The following is a 19,470-nucleotide window of genomic DNA, read 5'->3' on the forward strand; positions in this document are numbered from 1 at the left end:
TTTTGCTTTATCATTCTTGCGGCTGAATATTTTTCTGGTTTCTGGGCTGCTTGTGTCTTCTTATAAACTAATTTGTTCATGAGCCTGTATGATTTTTCAATTACAGGGCTTGTTGATTTCCTATTGATTTGCAATGGTTCTTTGTATATTAAGGGTATTGCTTTTGTGCCAAACACTTTTGTATCCCTTTCTTTTTTGTTTTTTTGTTTTTGTTTTTGTTTTTTAAGATCTTATTTATTTGAGAGACAGAGCGAGCATGAGTGGGGTGAGGGGAAGAGGGAGACGGAGAAGCAGGCTCCCGCTAAGCAGGAACCCGATGTGGGGCTCAGGCCCTGGGATCATGACCGGAGCTGGAGGCAGACACTCAACCGGCTGAGCTCACACCCAGGCGCCCCTTCTGTTTCTATTTTTGACATAACGCATACATTTTGCATAAAACTACCTACTTGTCATATTTCCCACAGCTTTTCTGCTCAGAAAAACCAGTCAGATATGTATCTGCCTATATTTTTTTCTAATTATTTTTTGGCTTGAATTTGTTTTAACTTCTCTCCATCTGGAGTTTATTTTAGTAAATGGTGTGAGTTGAGGAGGTAGCAGTTCTTTTCCCAGTTAATTCGGTGACCGCGCAAAATATGCTTTTTCTTTTCTCATTGGTTTTTTTTTTTTAATGTTGTCCTGTACGCATTTCCATTTTCATGTGCGTTTTCCATGTATTAAGGCCGTCTCGATACTGTTCCATATTCAGCCCGTTGGCGCTTAGACCACCGCCCCGCTGGTGTCACAAGCATCATTTGGCCTTTCCGGTGACTCCCCTGCAGGAGGAGGACCCGCATTCGCTACCTTTTCCCAAAATATCCATTGTCCATGACCATCTATTTTTCCAGTTAAACTTAGGTATCATTTTACCAACTTAAAACAGGTCATTGGGCTTTTGATCAGAATTGCATTAAGCTTATAAATTAACTTTTCAAAAGGTTAATGTTCTAAATTAACCTTTCAGTAGTTCGTCTTCCTGCTCAGGATGACGCTATGTCTCTTCAATTATTCAGTTTTCTGAAACCCCTCTCTAGGTCTTTCCATCCAGCACCTGCTCATTCCTTACCGAGTTCATTTCTGCGTATTATATGCAGTTTGCAGTTATCATAAAGGAGACTTTTTTCTTTGTATTTTTATCTGTCCCTGGCATATGGAAATGTTATTGATTTTGTAAACTTATTTTGCATTTGGCTACTTTACAGAGGCGTTGTTGTTTTTTTTTTATATTAGTACTAATAGCTTTATAATTGATTTCTTTGGGTTTGGGGTATATAAAAATATCATTTGCAAACCATGTTTTTTCTTGCTTTTTTTTTTATTTTGCTGTGTGTGTGTGTTGCATGAGTTAGCTCTTCCAATAAGTCATGAAACCTCACAGATGAGGTCCCATTCCTGATCTTAACCAGGTGTTTTGCCATAAGTAGGATGTAGGTGATTGTCCTAAAATGATGCCGTGTCATGGTAAGATCTTTTTCCTAGCTCCAAATGCTTATTTTAATCAAGGTTACATGTCTAAGTTAGGAAATGCCCATTTAGCACTTATTTCAGAAGACTTTAACTTTTTTCTCCTTTAATGGGGTACTTTGTGTTAAGAGAGTTCTCAACAGTAAAGTCATTTCAGAGATTAACTGTCCTTTGTCAGTTAATCCCTAAATAGGCTTAAAAAAAAAAAAAAAAACTAGGTTGAGGCCATTTATCAGCATCAGAATTGCGAGGCAGGACTGGGGGGCGGAGGGGCTGCTCAGGGGGGAATCCCACTGCCAGTAAGGAGTAACTGTGTGGTTTGGGCTCCCCTCCTTAATTTCTTAGTTTTTCATCTGTAAAATGCAGATGATATTAATCGTCTCCATCCTCAAGGGCAGTTTGTGAGGTTTGAACAACTCGGTGTGTATAACGCTCTTTGAAGGGCGTCTAACCAAACCTCACTAACTAGAAGTCTGTATTGAATTATTAAGAATGTACCAGGTGCGGGATCTTGGATTTGAGGTGTGGATTCAGAGATGGGAAAACCCACATACGGTCTGGCCTTTCCCGGAACTGGCAGCCTGGCAAGAAGATAGATGCTTGTGAAATCATCCCGTGGAAGCATGGAAATGTGCTTCTATGATACGTGCTCTCAAGGGGAGCTTATGGTGTCATGAAAACAGGGAATAGGGCCGTTCAGCTGGTCAAGGGGAGACGCTGAGCTGAGATCTGAAAGATCAATGTGCCCAGAAGGTAGGGGAGGGTGTTCTAGGAAAAGAGAAGAGCCTATGCAAAGGGCCTGTGGCCGCAGGACGATGGCGCGGCTGGTACCAAGGATGAGGGAAGGCTAGTGGCCCCTGGGACCAAGAGGTCACGCAGGGCAGACCACGCGGAGACCCTGCCGGACACCCTGCCGGGCCCACCCGAGATTTTTCCTGATTGATCCGCGTGAGGAGCCATGGAAGGCTCGGTGTAAGCGGAGAAGGGGATGAGACCCCATCAATTTCTGTTCGGAAAAGATGCCCTTGGCTGCGTGTTGCAAGGGCGGGGGTAGGGAGGCCGGGCAGCGAGGGCGACGTCGCGGCGGGGCGGGGAGGTCGGCGGGCGGGCTGGGAGGTGGAGGCAGGGGCCGCAGCAGCCCGAGGCTGCAGCTCCGAGAGACGCCCGCCTGCCCTGCGCCATTCGGGGGTGGGGGAGCCGTGGGGGTGTGGGGGGGCTGTGGGGGCCGTGGGGGACCGTGGGGGACCGTGGGGGACCGAAGGGGGTAAGAGCACGAGGCGGGGGGGAGGAGCACCTGGCAGGGGGCGGAGCCCAGGGTGGGGGAGGAGCACCTGGCGGGGGGAGGAGCACCTGGCTGGGGAGGAGCCCAAGGACATGCGCTCAGCTGTCGCAGGTGCGCGTTGCAGGGCCTGGCTCCCGGCTCCCAGCTCTCTGCTCCCCGCTCCCGCCTCCCCTGCTCCTGTGTCAGCCGCCTGCCCCCGCCCTGGGTGCAGCGGGGCTCCTGGGGGATCGGGGCCTCGGGGTCCCGCGCGGACGCTTCCGGCCCGCGACCCGGCTGACCTGCCCCCTCCTGTCGCCCAGGCCAGAACTGCACGTTCCAGCTGCGGGGCCCCAACGGCACGGTGGAGAGCCCGGGCTTCCCGTCGGGCTACCCCAACTACGCCAACTGCACGTGGACCATCGCGGCGGAGGAGCAGCACCGGGTCCAGCTCGTGTTCCAGGCCTTCGCGCTGGAGGAGGACTTCGACGTCCTGTCGGTGTTTGACGGGCCGCCGCGGCCGGAGAACCTGCGGACCAGGTACCACCTGCCCCCTGCGAGCTCGGCCAACACACAGCTCTGCTCCCAGGGCTCTCCCCCTTTCCCTTGCTTTCTCGAAGTTTCCAAACCCCTTCTCCGGCTTGGGAGCAGCCAGTGGGCTGGACGGATGGGCAGCGTACTTGGGGAGGTGACCTGGAGGGCACAAGGGTCGTGGAGAGACTCAAGTCTCTGAAAGCTGGCTTTGCATGCATTTGTGTGTGTGCGTGTGCATCTGTGGGTATGCACTCTTTGCACACACAGAAATCTGTTTCCTCCCCTTGAACCCAGTGGATAGACCATGTCTTACCTCCTGGACTTGAAAACCATTCGCTGGCATTGGCCTTGCACGGGCATGGCCTTGGCAGTGGGCGTAGAACTGGGAGTGTGGCCAGGGCACTGGGGTGGCTCAGATAGGTGTAGGGCTCTTGACCTCGGCCCAGGTCATGACCTCGGGGTCGTGAGGTCAAGCCTACCTGTCAGGCCCTGTGCTCAGAGTCAGAGTCTCAAGCTGACTTGTGTGTGCACACCTGCACGTGCACATGCTCTCTTTGTCTTTCTCTCTTAAAAGGGAGTTTGGGGCAAGCTTCCCACGGTCACAAACCCCATTCTGGTAATTGGAAGAGAAAACTCTGGAGAGCGCCCCCCCACCTCCGCCCCCCAGCAGTCTCCCGAGGGGGAGAGTTCACATCAGGGAGGGAGACAGGCAGGGAGGCTGCGGCCTGTGCAGGCCCCGGTCCCGGCTCTCCTGGGGCTGTGGACCTGGTGGCCACCCTGCTCCGTGGCCAGCCCTGTCCTGCTCCGGCCGCCGGGCTTCGGGCTCCGCGGGGAAGCAGAGGGCTGGAGGCTTAGCAGCTGAGCTGGGAGCCGGGGCTGCTGCGTGGGACGGTGACCAGCCGGGCCCTGGCAGCTGCTTTGGCTCGAGGCTCTGTGCCCTCCGGGTGCACAGTCCCCAGCGGAGTCCCCGACAGCAGCATAGGGCCGCACGGCCAGCTGGCTCCCTTCTCTCCCGCCCCCGGGCCTCTGGGGCGCTGCAGGGCTGAGGCCGCCCCATGTGCTGCTCCGGCCGAGGCTGGGCTTACCCGTCCTGCCGAGCATCCCGTGGGTGTGGCACACGGCAGGTCCTCGGGGACCTGGGAGCAGGGGCAGGGGCAGGCCCCGGGGGCTCTTCACTTCTCCGCTGTGTAGATGCATCAGGGACACCGGCCTGGGCACGGGGGACGCGGCCACAAGCCAGCAAAGCCACTGTCCTCGCTGCTAAGGGGGAGCCATAGGTGCTATGCGACCCAAGGGCGGGAAAGCGGAGACTGGGGCCCGGGCCAGGCTGCGAGGGAGCAGGCCCACCGGCGGGCACTGAGCGCGGGTGACGCCTTCTGTGGGTGCCTGCGGACACTTGGGCGTTGGGTGGCGTGGCAGGTTTCGGGGCCCACGGGGTGCCTGGCTGGGCGTGGCAGCCACAGGGCCGCAGCTCTCCTTGCCCCCGAGTGGCCGTGGCGCGGGCCCTGCTGACACCCAGGTGCGGGGCTCGTGGGCTGCAGAGCAGCCGCTGGAGGCGGGGGGCAGCTCCGGCCAGAGGGGGGCCCAGCAGCCATGTTTGGGGAGGAGGCTCCTGGGCGGGCACCTTGTCTCAGGGACCCCGGCGGGCTCTCCATCCGTCCCGGGCTGATCCCTTCAGGCGGTGCCAGCAGCCGGCCCCGCAAGCTCGCTGCCTGGGGGACCCCGGGAGGGCAGATGACCCCGGGGCAGCCGGCAGGGCAGGGGGCGGGCGGAGCGGAATTGCTCTTCCCGGAACGCGGCTCCCTCGGGGCTGGGGGGCACGCACTCCTGGTCCTTGGGAGTCGGTGTCACGTCCTGCGTGTGCTTGCTCGCCCAGGTTTCGTCCTTACTCGTGAGTCCGCAGCTTGACGCCCGGGTGTCGGGGGACCATCCACTTCCCAGAGCCTGGGATCGTTGCCGTGTCTGCTGCGTGCGAGCACAGCTCGTTCCTCCACTGTGCTCCTCCGTGTTGGTGTTTTCTTCCTTTTTACCCAATTAGCCTTGTCAGGAGGTCGCCCACGCCGCGGGCCTTCGAGCCTTCCCCCTGCAGGGCTCTCAGCGTTTCCCTGTCCCCGTCACCTAACTCATTCCTTTCTGCTTCCATTTTTATTCATTCTTCTCTTCCTCTTACCTTGGGCAAATGTTGATCTTTTGCTGATTTCATGAATTGGTTTCATTATTTCTTGTTTGATCACAAAAACATTAAGAGTCATTTTCCCCTAAGTATGACTTTGTGTCCCATAAATTTTGATGGATACTCGTTGTTTTAGGAAGAGTCTCTCATTGTGGGTTTGTGCCTTCCTTGAATTTATGGCTTTTCCCCCCTCAGGTGTCCCCGTAATGTTTGTTATACTTGAAACATTATTATCCAGTTGTATTACGTTACGATCAGATGATCATTTCTACTTTGGAGAATTTGCTGGCTTTTTTCTTCCCACAGAAGATCATTTTTTTTGGTATGTGTTCTATAAGTATTTGAAAAAAACAATTTTTTGGTGAAAAAATTTGGGTTATTAGCATTATGCCGTTTTTCTAGTTTCTTTTTGTCTGAATGCTGTTTGTCAAGGATAAGCAAGGCATTGTGTTCGCATTTTCACTATTGTTCTTGTCAATTTACCCCTTTATTTCTAAGTTTTTACCCGATATATTTTGGGGCTATGCTCGTCAGTGTGTATATTTAAACATGAGATAGCGAGAGTGAATTTTATGTTTCTTTCAATACAAAAGTTATCTTTAGTCCCCAGGTTTTTTTTTTTTAAGTCCCCCAGGTTTTTCGTTTTTTGTTTTTTTTGTCTTAAATTCTCTTTGATGCTAATATAACCACCTTCGTTTTCCTGGAGGTTTGCATTTATTGGGTCCTCTTTCCCAATTTTTCTGTGTTTATTATTTCTGCCATTGTTTTAGTTATATCTATTAGGACGTCATATCATTGGATTTTTTTTAAGATTCAAAAAAAATTGTTTATTCAAAAGAAAGAGAGCACGTAAGTGTGGGGGGAGGGGCAGAGGGAGAGAAGCAAGCAGGGGGCCCTATACAGGCTCCATCCCAGGACCCCAGGATCATGACCTGAGCCAAAGGCACCTAGGTGGCCCTGGATTTTTATTTCTTTATTTTTATTTTTAAAAATATTTTATTTATTTACTTGAGGCACACACAGAGAGAGAGAGAGAGAGTGAGAGCGTGAGTGGGGTAAGAGGCAGAGGGAGCCCAACTCAGGGCTCAATCCCAGGACCCCAAGGTCATATCCTGAGCAAAAGGCAGATGCTTAACCTGCAGAGCAACCCAGGTGGCCCTGGATTTCTTTTTTCTTTCTTTTTTTTATAGATTTATTTTTTATTGGTGTTCAGTTTATCAACATACAGAATAACACCCAGTACTCATCCCCTCAAGTGCCCCCCTCAGTGCCCGTCACCGTCACCCCCGCCCCCCGCCCACCTCCCGGCCCTGGATTTCTATTTCAAACCCTTCCTAAGAGTTAACAGGAAAGCTTCATTTACCCACATTTTTCGGTGACAATCTATATGTTTGCTCCAGCATGATTCTTAATGCTTTTTAAGTTTCCTTACTCTTATCATTTCCTTTTCTCTACTTGCAAGTACTAGTTTTCTTTACTTTTTCTGTGATTTTGATTCTACTAGGGGTTAAGTTTCTTCTTCGGAAAAACGTTTTAAGGGGTGTTTTTCCGTCAGCATCTTGTCTGGCTAGGCTTTTTCTTTTTTCTTTTTTTTAATTTTTATTTATTTATTTATTTATTTATTTATTTATTTAGCTAGGCTTTTTCTTTTCTTTTTCTTTTTTTAAATGTTTATTTATTTATGATAGTCACACAGAGAGAGAGAGAGAGAGGCAGAGACACAGGCAGAGGGAGAAGCAGGCTCCATGCACCGGGAGCCTGACGTGGGATTCGATCCCGGGTCTCCAGGATCGCGCCCTGGGCCAAAGGCAGGCGCCAAACCGCTGCGCCACCCAGGGATCCCTAGGCTTTTTCTTAATCGAGTCTTACTGGCACTGCGTCTTGTAGAAATTCCTTAGTGTGTCTGTCTCTTTCTCCTAGTTCCCAGAATGGACAGTTATATTAGCTCTTTTTAATATACCTTCGATTATTTCCATGAGAACCTAGGGGCTTAGGTTGAAGGGGAGTTTGACATGTTAGCTTGGCTCTTCATCTTGAACTACAAGTTTCTTTTATCATTTTTGTTCTTTTTGATGCTATTGTGAATATAGTTATCTTTTTATTTTACATTATTTTATTTTTTAAAAGATTTTATTTATTTATTCATGAGGGACACAGAGAGAGGCAGAGACACAGGCAGAGGGAGAAGCAGGCTCCCTGCAGGGAGAGTCTGATGTAGGACTTAATCCTGGGACCCCGGGGTCATGCCCTGAGCTGAAGGCAGACGTTTAACTGCTGACCTCCCCGGGGGTTAATATTAATATTAAATAAAATAATATATATTAATATATATTATAAAATATGTAATATTTTATATTATTTTATTTTTGAGTTACTCACTGCTAATCGAAATGCATTTGGTTTTGTGCATTGAACTTATGTCCCGTGACCTTGTTGAACTTGTTATTAATATTTCTAACGTATTTTTTTCTTGTATCTGTGAATGAATGTTTTAGTTTTTCCTTTCCAATCTCAATGTCTTTTATTTATTTTGCCTAATTGCCCTGGATGGGCTCTCTAGTACAATCCTGAACAGAAGTGATAAACCTGGACATCCTTGCTTTGCTCCTGACCTTAAGACATTGAGGCTTTCGCTGTTAAGCGCGACGTTAACTGCAGGTCAGTGCTGGGTGCCTTTCGAATGAAGGTTTTGGGCAGCGGACTTGGGCACAGTCTGGCTGCAGTGGGGGAACACGGCGTGGAGTAGGGGCCAGCCTCGTGGCTGCAGACCAGGTGGGAGGCAGTGGTAGCCTGTGCGACACCAACGAAGAGAGATGTGTGACTTTATGTGACGGTTACCGGCAAGGCATTGTCTCTGAGCTGAAGGGTGGATTTATAGGGACTGCGAAGCGGCAGGAAGGAGGAGATGGAGGATGACTCCGCAGCGTCTGGCTTGGAAGCAGAAAACAAGCAAAATCAGCGTACGGCGCATCCTGGCCTCTAGTAAAAGGTGTTCTCACAGCACGCCAGGGTCTTTCCCGAACCGGCGTTTTTCTTTATTCGCTTAGTGGACCAGAAGGCTCATGTCCTCTCATGTTCTTTTCCTGTGAAACCGCAGAGTACAATGGGGGCAGCCCTAAATTTATCCCCAGGTAGGTTCTCCATGTATTAATCCTGTGACCTGTGTAAGGTCTTGGGGCCTCATCCATAAAATGGAAGTCACCGTGCCCATCGTTGCCCATCCTCCAGGTGCTTGCATGGGAGCCACCTGCTGCAGATCCCTTCGTGCTCCATCAATGGTATTTGCATCCTTCCCCAGCCTTCTGTGCCCAGAACCTAGGAATTTGGAGTGTTCTAGAAGGCCCTGCTGTCTGTCCTGATACTGAGTCTGTCGACTTTTTAGATCAGAGGACTGCAGGTGGGGAGCACAGACCCTGAAGGAGGAGGAATCGGGCTCGGGGGAGTCACTCACTGCAGTGGCTTTACTGTGGCCACGGCCGCCCGGCACTGGGCAGGACCACCAGGATGTCTGCAGTGACTTTCTCTCGGCCTCTATAGCCAGTGGCTTTCCATGTTTATTGTCTACAACTCTGCAGGCAAAATTCGAGTTTTGCGGTTCTGCTGCCTGTGTATTTGGGATGCATTTCTCTTCTCTTCTTCTCCTCTTGCTCTGACGCTGACCTTTCTTGATTCGTAGATGCATTCCAGCACCTCCTCGCCTCAAGCCCCAGCCCCCTTTAAGGCTTCTCTGGCTGCTTGCTCACGGGGTGTGTATGAGCCACAAGCTTCCGTCCTGGTTAGATTCTAAGCTCCTTGCGGCTGAAAGTCGGGGCTTCTGTGACATTTTGCTGTGGATGACGTGAGCTTGAGTGCTGGCTGGCCCTTCGCTACTGGGCCTCTGCCAATCACTCTGACTCTTAGCCTCAGCATCCCCATCTATGAAGTGGGTATATCAACGTCTGCTTTGTAGGTTGGTTGGGGGAGGATGGAGTTAAATAACATGTGTAAACCGCTTGGGATTCTGACAAGATAGAAACAAAAGGAATACTCGTGTATTTGTAGAAGAAAATCAGAAAACACAATTAAGCAAAAAGACACACAGCCTCCCAGTCAATGTGTAAGTCAGGGTAGAGCCATGGTTCCCAACCCCCCAGGGACATTTGGCAGAGTGTCCGGGGGCATTTTTGGGTGTTACAACTGGAGGGGGCACTTTGACATGTTGGGGTCAAGGCTAAACATCCGGCCATGCCTAGGACCGCCCCTGGGGACACATGCCCATGGTACTGACGGGGCAAAATCCAATGGAGGTGATGGAGGAATGAAGGCCTTGGCATCTGACATACGTAGGTTCGAATCCTATTTCTATATCGATGACCTTGGACAAGGAGCCAACCCATCTGAGCCTCAGTTTCCTCCCCAGCAAAATGGGGAGCTCAGTGATGCTCCGTGCTGACAGCTGCACCTGGCATCGCTAATGAAGAGGTGCCGGTAGACACACTGCGCACAGCTCGTTCTATATGCAGATGCCATTCATCTCCCAGCGACTCCCTTTCTCTACCAGGAGTTCAGAGCCATCTTCTTGAAAGCATCTCACATTTCATCTAGAGCTATTCACAAGCAGCCACATCCCAGGGTGCCAGAAGGCAGCGTCTGGCTGCTTGAAATTAAATTTACAATAGGAGCTGATCAGATTCTTCTCATAATGGATCAGGGTGGGAAGCGAGAGTGGAAGCTGGTCTTGAAAGCCGTGGAGCCCGTCGGAGTTTGGAAATTAGCAAGGAAAGAACAAAGAGGCTCCGGATGGTGCAGCGTCAGCTCTGCTGGTGAGGTACTGACACAGTCCCCACGTCCCTGCTCTGGCGCAATTAGACGGCCTGTCCATGCTGGCAAACGTCCCGTTGCATTGCAGTTGACTGTGGGATGGAGTTTTCTAATGACACGCAAGCAGACGGAAATCTGCGGACACACTGCTGATGAACGGCCTCGCCGAGCGGGCGTCGGAGGGTTCAGGGGCGCTGCCGATGACTGCGCCGGGTCAGCGCGGCTAAGCCCCCCTTAGTTCAGGCATTTGGCCTCAGGTTGTGGGAAACACTACAAGTCTTCCCCCCAATCACCGGCAGTATGCACCCCGTCATCCGCCTGAGATGGGAAGCAGTTCGGGTCGTTTGGAGCTGGTTGCAGATGTCACTCAACTGGCGTTAGACACCTGTTTGCAAGTTGTGAAAATAACTCCACAAATTCGCCAGATTTACCATCTTCTTGGATCAATATGTGTCTCATCAGAAGCCCCCGAAGGACCTGCCTGTTTGGATTCCTTTAGAAGTGTTCCCTGGGGCAGCCCGGGTGGCTCAGCAGTTTAGTTCCGCCTCAGTCCAGGGTGTGATTCTGGAATCCCGGGATCGACTCCCGTGTTGGGCTCCCTGCGTGGAGCCTGCTTCTCCCTCTGCCTGTGTCTCTGCATCTCTCTCTCTCTCTCCTTGTCTGTCTCTGTGAATAAATAAATAAAATGTTAAAAAAAAAAAAAAGTGTTCCCTGCATGTCAGTAGGGCTGTCCTCGGAGACAGCCTGGAGAGTGTGCTGTGCTGTGCTGGGCAGGCCCGTGGGGACCAAGGGGGAGGGGAGGGGTGGTAAGGCCCCCCCCCAACCGGCCAGGCGCACGCATTCATGGCATTGACTGCCTACCAGGAACCCCACGTGTCCGGGGCACAGCAGTCACCCAACAGCCTCTGCTCTCAGGGGACTCACAGGGTCTTCGGGGAGGCAGAGAGATGCACGGCGGCCAGTCCCGGGCGTTCCACGCAGTGGCCGGGGCAGCCGTAGCCTTGGGCGGGCCCTTGTAGGTGCTGATGTAGGGCCCGGGCTGCCCTCCCGCCATCTACCCCCGTGAGGGTTGCTCATTCTTTCCTACCCCACCTCACTCCTGAGTTCCTCCCTCGGGACTCCTCTGAGACCCCCGTCCTCAACCCGGTCAGACCCTCCGGCTTACGCTCCTGGGTTTACCACGCGTCCATCGTTCGAGGCTTTACACGAGGGGGTGTGTGATTGTTTATGTCCCATAGGACTGTAAACGCCTTGACTGCGGAGATTGTTTGTGTCTTACCTTCCATCGTATCTCCAGGGCCTGGCCTGCACAATGAATGAATGAATGGATGGATGAATGAATGAATGTTCCGTGGCGTTTAAGGTTGCCTGACGGGGCATGGAGGGAGGGATGAGGTCCGTGCTTCAAGCCGGGAGACTAGTACGTGTGCAGGCCCAGTAAGGCAGAGAAGGTGAGGGATATAGGACGACCGTGGGCTCATCCTGGATGGGTCGGAGTGGAGAGATCCCCGGGGACCCCACGTGCCGAGCTGGGGAGCCTGGCATGAGTTCTTTTTTTTTAATTTTTTAATTTTTTAATTTTTTAATATTTATTTATTTATTTATTTATTTATTTATTTATTTAATTTTTTTATTTTTCGTGGCATGAGTTCTAATGCCAGAGGAGACATAGCAGAAAGTCCTAAACGGGCATTCTCGGTGTTACCTAATCATTCAACGGCACCACCGGGAAATAGGATCACTTTTCATGGCAGGAGTGAGATGAGCATCTCCGAGGTCTCCTACCTGCTCATGGTCTCTTACCTGTGGGAATGGACCGACCACGGGGCTCCTGGAGCCAGAAACAAGGCTTTTAATTCCCTCCACACCAAATTGCTTCCTTACTCCTTCGGATTCATTTGCATCCGTTTCGTTTCCTTTTAAAAGAATTCATTCCTTTTAAAGCAGTTTCTTTAAGATAGCGGAAGTGATAAGTGCTCAGTACTTTGGGGGAGCCCAGCGATCCTGCGGTGTGTGGGGTCAAACCTCATAAGTGCCTCCTTCTCCAGACCCTCATCCCAGCCTCGCTCCCAGGAGGTGACCGCTGTGAACAGTTTGGTGTGTGTCCAATTTCTTTTTTAAATAAAGATTCATTAAACTGCCCGTGAGGCTTATTGGGACATCCATCAGCCCTTTAAAAAATTGTTCTGATGAATTAAGTGTAAACTAATTAGAAACATGGATTCAATTACCCTCGAAACACACAAGGGCTTAATAATTAATAGGAAGAGGGCTTGAGGCCAAAGGCATTATGGATTTTATCAAGCCCCTAACATCTGAAAAGTAAATATGTTTGATTCACCCTAAATGCTGGCGGATTTGCCATCCAGAGGCAAACCTGTTGGTAGGAGCTTTGTGTTTTGTTTTATTTAATTTGATTTAATTTTATTTTATTTATTATTTTATTTTATTTTATTTCATTTTATTTTATTATTTATTTATTTGAGCTTTGTGTTTAATCAGGAAAGTCATCCGTGGTTAGTAGAGTCCGCTGAAGTGCATGGAAGCCCAGGCCTGCTGGATGGGGCTGGAAGGGACAGCCTGGGACAGGGCGGCCTGTGTCCCTGGGCTCATGATCTTTCACCAGCAAGCTTTGAGGAGCTTTATGGGGTGCATAAGGTCCCCCATAAATTCTCTGGTCATTCCTATGGGTCCAGAGTACCTGGGCAGCTGCACGGGGCCAGGAAATACCACAGGGTTCTGGGTGGAACGTTCTGCTTATGGCCCAGGGCCGTGAGCTATGACACCTTAGATGGAATTGGAGGAGAGCCGGGGGTTGGAATCAATATGTGCCTGTCATGCCAGGTGCTCTGGGAACCGAATCTCATTGAATCTGCACGGCTTTCTCGGGCGGGGGGTGGGGGGAGAGAGTTGCTGCCTCCATTCTTATCGCTAAGGACACCGAGTCTCAACGAGAGGCCCCGTGCCCTGGAGCGTGGGCCACGTTCAGGCTCCCAGGTCTGCTAGACAGCCAAGTGCGCACAAGTCTGCACGAAGCCGAGGACACCGCTGCTGGGAGGAGGGGGAGACAGGGCCTGCCTGGCCTGGGCTCAGGAAACCAGCCGCCGTGGCCCCTGGGGCAGCCATGGGCTCCGTGACCTAACGCCGGGGGCGGGTGTGGGTAGACGCGTCATGGGTGGGTGGGGAGGGGGCTTGGCAGCTGAGGATGCGTGAGGCCAGGCGGGCAGCAGCGTCGGGGCCCTGAGCCATCTCGCCGTGCCCAGGAGGACCCCGTGGCTCAAGGTCAAAGTCAGTCATTGCAGCAGCAGCCAGAGTCGAAGGCCCCATGGAGCCCGAGTGAGCGCAGGCGCCGCGTGGACCCCCCCGCAGGCCCACGACCACTCGCTGCCATCTCACGCACCCCCTTCTTCCCGGGTGGCCGTGTGCACCGGAGCCCCCATCTGCTGCCGACGGGCTGCATCCTGCCCAAGTGGCGCTTGGCCTGCGTCCCCGAGGGCCCGAGGCCCGTCGTCCCTCCGTCGCTGGCGTCTGAGCCCTCGCTGGCTCGGGGGCTTTGCCGTGAAGCAGTTTGCTCTAGAACTGCCAGTGGCAGGTGGGCATTCGAGGAGCGGCATCCCCGAGCTCCCTGGAGTTGGCGTGTGGTCTTGTTTGGGGACACGGAGCTCCTGGATGGTCTGCGCTCTGAGGCCATGGACGCACACTGAGGGATTTGTGTAGAGTGGTTGGTTGCGCTCCTGGCTTCTGGGGGGGCTCTCCCTGGCCCCCCAGGTCCGGCTGTCATCCCACCCCCGCCCTGCGGCCCCGGCCCCGGCCCCGGCCCAGAGCAGGACGGGCCCCGCGGTCAGCCGGCCTCCACGCGTGTCCCTGCGCTGCCGCCACTCACTGGCTGTGGCTCGGAGGGGGCCCACGTCTCTCTGGGTACCAGGGCCTCTGCCCTCGGAGTCGGGATTCCAGCAGCAACCACGTCGTGGGGAAGCTGTGAAATATCCAGCGACCCCGCGAGGCGTGGGGCACACATGAACCCTCGGGAGACCCGTCGCCTTGTCGCATCCGAGGCTCGGCTCTTCCAGCCACATCCGCAGCCACCTCCTGGTGCCCCCCGGCCCCGCGGCCCGTCGCCTTGTTATACGGCAGCCTCCCGCCTGGTCTGCCGTCTGTCTTCCAAACCAGAGCAGGAGGGAGCCTTGATTTTTTTTCATTTTTTTTTTTTTAAAGAAGAGTCTTTTGGGGATCCCTGGGTGGCTCAATGGTTTAGCGCCTGCCTTTGGCTCAGGGCGCGATCCTGGAGTCCCGGGATCGAGTCCTGCGTCAGGCTCCCGGTGCATGGAGCCTGCTTCTCCCTCTGCCTGTGCCTCTGCCTCTCTCTCTCTCTCTCTCTCTCTCTGTGTCTCTCATGAATAAATAAATAAATAAATCTTTTAAAAAAAAAAAAAGAACATCTTTTAATTGAACCATGCAGGAAGAAATAGATTTACAGAAAAGTCGCAAAAAACGCACGGAGAGTCCCTCCATGTGGCTCACTCGGGTTCCCTTGTTATCAGCATCTCCCATTCGTGCGGTACATTTGTCACAATTGAGGAACCTATGCCGATTTACTATCACTAACCCAGGATCGTGTTTCATCCAGATTTCCTTGCTTTTTACCTAACGTCCTTCTGTTCCAGGATCTCACCCAGGCTCCCCAGATCCTTAGGCTCCTTTGGGTTGTGGCGTTTTTCTCAGACTTGTTTGGGATGAATGGACACTTTTGAGGAGTCCTGGTCGGATTGTTTTTTTTTTTGTTTTTTGTTTTTTGTTTTTTGTTTTTTGTTTTTTGTTTTTTTTTTGTTTGTTTGTTTGTTTGTTTGTTTTTGTAGGATGATCTGCAGTTGGGATTTGTCTGACGTTTTCCTCGTGATTTGACTGGAGTTGTGTTTTTTTTTTATTGCTTGATATTTGATTTATTTATTTGAGAGAGCGAGCCTGTAAGTTGGGGGAAGGGGTAGAGGGAGAGGGACAAGCAGACGGTGCTGAGCATGGAGCCCATGTGGGGCTCGATCCCATGGAGTCTGTGTGGGGCTTGATCCCACAACGCTGAGATCAAGACGGGAGCTCAAGCCAGGAGGCAGCCGGAGGCGTGACCACTGAACCACCCAGGTGCTCCGAGGAGTCATGCACTTTTCGAAGGAAGGTGATGTTTTCATCACATCCCATTGAGGGTCTGTACAACCGACAGGACTCGTCCCCGTTGACGGTGCCCTCGATCGCCTGGCTGGGGTCCTGTATGGAGACCTGCTCCCGCCTCGTCTGGGAAGGAAGTCACCGCGTGCGTCCCACATCCAAGGACATGTTACGCTTCATCCTGCGGCAGAGCATATGCATGAACTGTGCGACCTTCTTCTGCACCTGCTTGTTCTCTTCCATTTATTAATTTATTCACGTCAGTGTGGCTTCATAGGTAGTTATTTTATACTCTGGGTTATGACCCAATACTGGTTCATTTTGTGGCCCAGATTGTTCCAGCCCTGGCCACTGGGTGCTCCTTTCGTTGGCTCCGCGTGTCTCCTTTGATGGTGCCCATTGTCGTCGTTGGTCGTTGTTGAGGACGTCAGTGTTGTTGAGGATGTCGATGTTGAGGACGTCGATGTTGTTGAGGATGTCGATGGTGCTGCTGTTTCGCACACGCTCTCGGGAGAAAAGAGCTCAGGTTCCCTTGATTGGAAAAACATTATCAGCACCCAAGATGTGGCTCTGCGTGCGCTCATCACCTGGGGGCATCGCTGCTTCCGGGCCCTCTTTGCTGACAGCAGGGAGCTGGGTTAGCGTACACACACGTACCTATAAATATTTTCACTTGCATCTGTGTCTCTGCTACATGACTGTGACTCTAAACATGACTTCACGCCGATGTCGCCAACCCAGGTGCAGGACCACCTGGATCATTCTAGCCTCCTTCCCTGGCTTATCTGGAACCTCCCACTCCAACCGCGAGACCCCTGGCTGCCCCCATCTGCCGTGCGTGTATGTAATCGTTCATTTGCAGGATGCATGGATAGTGGTACCAGAACTCGTGACCTGCGCCCCCATGGGAAACGACTTTTTCAACTGGAGTATGGAGATTACACTCAGTTCCTCTTGCCTTAGTCTTACAGACGTCACTTGTTTAAGTTATTGAAGATCAGCGCTATGGAGGAAACACACGTCCGGGCAGCAGTGTGAAGTGTAAGGAATGAGGTTTTATTATTTCTTATTTTTTCAAAAGTTTTATTTATTTATTCATGAGAGACAGAGACAGAGAGAGAGGCAGAAACACAGGCAAAGGGAGAAGCAGGCTCCATGCAGGGAGCCCGACGCGGGACTTGATCCCAGGACCCCAGGGTCACACCCTGGGCCGAAGGCAGATGCTCCACCGCTGAGCCCCCAGGGGCCCATGAATAAGGTTTTAATAGGGTGGCCCAGGGAGCCGTGTCATGAAGGGGACTCTTGTGTAGCAACTGGGAACAAAGTGGGTCGGGTGTCCCCCCACCCATGTTCAGGTGGCCCCAGACGCACCTGCTCCGTTGGGTTATGGGTTTTACATGTGTTTCCTTCTCGGGGCCCAGCAGGTTGTACTAAGGAAATTTAAGGAGGAAATATATTTATCAGTAGCTTCAGCTGACCTGAAGGATGCTCGGGCGCACGTCGTGGCCCCTGTCCTCCGGGGGCTGCCGCTGATGGGGGTGTCGGGGCAGGAAGAGAGAAGCAATGAAGGCAGTGTGGTCGGCAGGTGGGGTCAGAGAAGCAATTTTTTTTTTTGAATTTTATTTATTTGAGAGAGCGTGTACAAGCCAGGGAGAGAGGAAGAAGCAGGCTCCTCACTGTGCAGGGACCCCGATGCGGGGCTTGGCATGACCTGGCCCGAAGGCAGACGCTCGCCTGGGAGCCACCCGGAGCCCCTGAAAAGCGATTCCTGACCTCTTGATGCTGACACTTCGTGATGACCCGGCCAATGGCCAGAGGCACATGCCACCCCGGGTGTTTCCGGGGTCCCGCCCATCGCAGGCCGTGCTCAGCCTTCTGTAAACCCTACAAGGCGAAGGAGAAAGGTGACCCGTTGCAGCTGCAGGTGCGCCCTGGCAGGAGGCCGTCGCTGGCCCTCCCAGGCCCTCGGAAGGGTGGAGCTGAAGCCCGGAAGAGCTCCAAGGCTCCTCCCTCTGAGCGCTCAAGGGTGCTCTTCCCACCCCGTGAGAGGCTCATGCTCCCCAGGCACAGTGTCACTTGCCTCCCCAGGAATCTGCGACTGGCCTTGACTTTGGTCCCGTTTCACAGAGGAGAACGCTGAGCTTCTGCTGAATGAAGGGGGGACCCCCATGGGTGGCCGAGTCCTCACCCGCTCCGAGCGGCGCCCTCCAGCCGCCTGGACTGCAGGTCCACTGGGGGCGGGAGAGCAGGCTCAGCAGTCCCGAAGGACGTGGAGGGCCGTGAGGGAACCTTCCAGAAACAGGGTTTCTGTGCCCGGGGCCGCCCCGTCCTCCTCCCCAGAACGTACCTCCACGTGGCGAGGCGGGGAGCAGCCCGGGAAGCCTGCCTTGCCCCCGCCGGGCCCCTCCTGTGGCTCCCACGGGGTGAGGGCCCCCACGCGGCGGACGCTTCGCAGGACCTGGGGGAGTGGGTTCCTTCTATCTTGGAGCACATAGAAGAGTAAAGATTTTCTTTAATTAGAGAGTGCCGGATAGATTTAATTAAAGCTTCAAACCTGCAATTTTCTTTGTTTGATTGATCAGTTGGTGCTGATTGCCTCGAGTAATTATGAGAGGGGAGGCGACATCTTCAAAGCCTGGTGGCGATACGGTAGCCGCCTGAGTGGGCGCCGGGGCGCAGTCTGCGAGGTGCCCGTCACCCGTGTCCGCGCGCTGGCCAGGTGAAGAGTGTCTCAGTCGAGCTCCCGGCTGATGGGCTCCTGTAGAAAAATCCCCTTTTACCTTTTTCCAAATGCATTCGCGCCCCGGAGACCAGACGCTGTTCTGTTACTTTTGTCTCTTTTATTGATTATTTATCTGCTGCTGGGATCACCGAAAGGCGCCGTTGGGAGCGGCTCCGTGCGAGCGGCCTCCTGAATTGCGAGAGCGTGTGGAGGGTCGGGGCGGGGAAGGCCGGAGTCTCACGAGCTCTGCATTTAGGGAGTCGGAGTTCCGGGGCCGGGCAGCCCTGGGTTAGAGTCCTCGCTCCGTGACCTCCTTTCTGTGTCCTCAGCCGCGGAGCGCGGGCCTGTAGGGAGGACCCCGTGCACACCTGCTTGCCCGTCCCGTGCCCTGGCCTGCCGTGGGTTCTCGCTGGGTGTGTGCCTGCCTCTTCCCCGTCCTGGGCCCTGTTGCCTCGTTAGGGTCACCCCCGCGACAGAAGCTGGATGAGCTCATGAGAGCCGAGCCATCGGGCTCACCGAGGCACAGCCCCCCCTGCCGGTATGGCAGCCAGGCCTTGGGATGTGGCCCTTCTCACAACCATGTGCCCAGTGCTGAATAAGGGAATGAACACCCCGTGCATTTAGGTGCTCCCCCAAAGTAGGTGACTCAAGTGCGGCAGGGAAGAGGTGGTTCCACTCACGGAAGCCCAAGGGGTGACCCCGCTGGACACGGCGCGAACGGAGTGGAGGGATCTGCCGCTGCAGAGCCTTGCGGGGAGAAGCTGTCGTGTTGTCCCCAGACCTCGTCGGGCATCCCTGGGGGCTGACCCCGCAGGGGGGTGTCTGGGTGCTGTCGAGACTGTGGCAGTAGAGAAAGCATTTGGAGTCCTAAAGGCAGAGCAGGGCCCTGGAATTGCCTGTGCATTGTGTGCCACGACCCAGGGACGGTACTCAGGCCGGAAACCCTGGCAGCGGAACCGTGGCCTGCTGGTAACGCGGGCATCGGGGCGCTGATAATACAGCCCGGGGGGCTCAGCGGTTGGGCGTCCGCCTTCAGCCCAGGGCGTGACCCCGGGGACCCGGGATCGAGTCCCACATCGGGCTCCCCGCATGGAGCCTGCTTCTCCCTCTGCCTGTGTCTCTGCCTCTCTCATGAATGAATAAATAAAATCTTCAAAAAAAAAAAAAAACCGTCAAAAACCAGGTATTAGGACGGCTGGATGGTGAATAATTTTTTTTAATTTATTTTAAAATGTTTCTGACACGTAGCTGTTATTTTTACCCTAAGAATGCATTTTTTAAAAAATATTTTATTTATTTATTCATGAGAGAGAGAGAGGC

General features: G+C 53.1%; 1 protein-coding gene across 1 annotated transcript in view; it reads left to right on the forward strand.

The window, feature by feature from the left end:
- Positions 1–3,074: 3,074 nt before the first annotated feature.
- Positions 3,075–19,470, forward strand: part of CSMD2 (CUB and Sushi multiple domains 2) — a gene marked incomplete at its 5' end in the record, with an annotated part of 437,990 nt that continues 421,594 nt past the window's right edge. Inside the window, one exon of the mRNA XM_038557633.1 lies at positions 3,075–3,301. Coding sequence (XP_038413561.1) covers positions 3,075–3,301 — 227 coding nt within the window. The remainder of the gene's footprint in view (positions 3,302–19,470) is intronic.

Source organism: Canis lupus, chromosome 15, assembly GCF_011100685.1.
Source record: "Canis lupus familiaris isolate Mischka breed German Shepherd chromosome 15, alternate assembly UU_Cfam_GSD_1.0, whole genome shotgun sequence".
Classification (NCBI taxonomy): domain Eukaryota; kingdom Metazoa; phylum Chordata; class Mammalia; order Carnivora; family Canidae; genus Canis; species Canis lupus.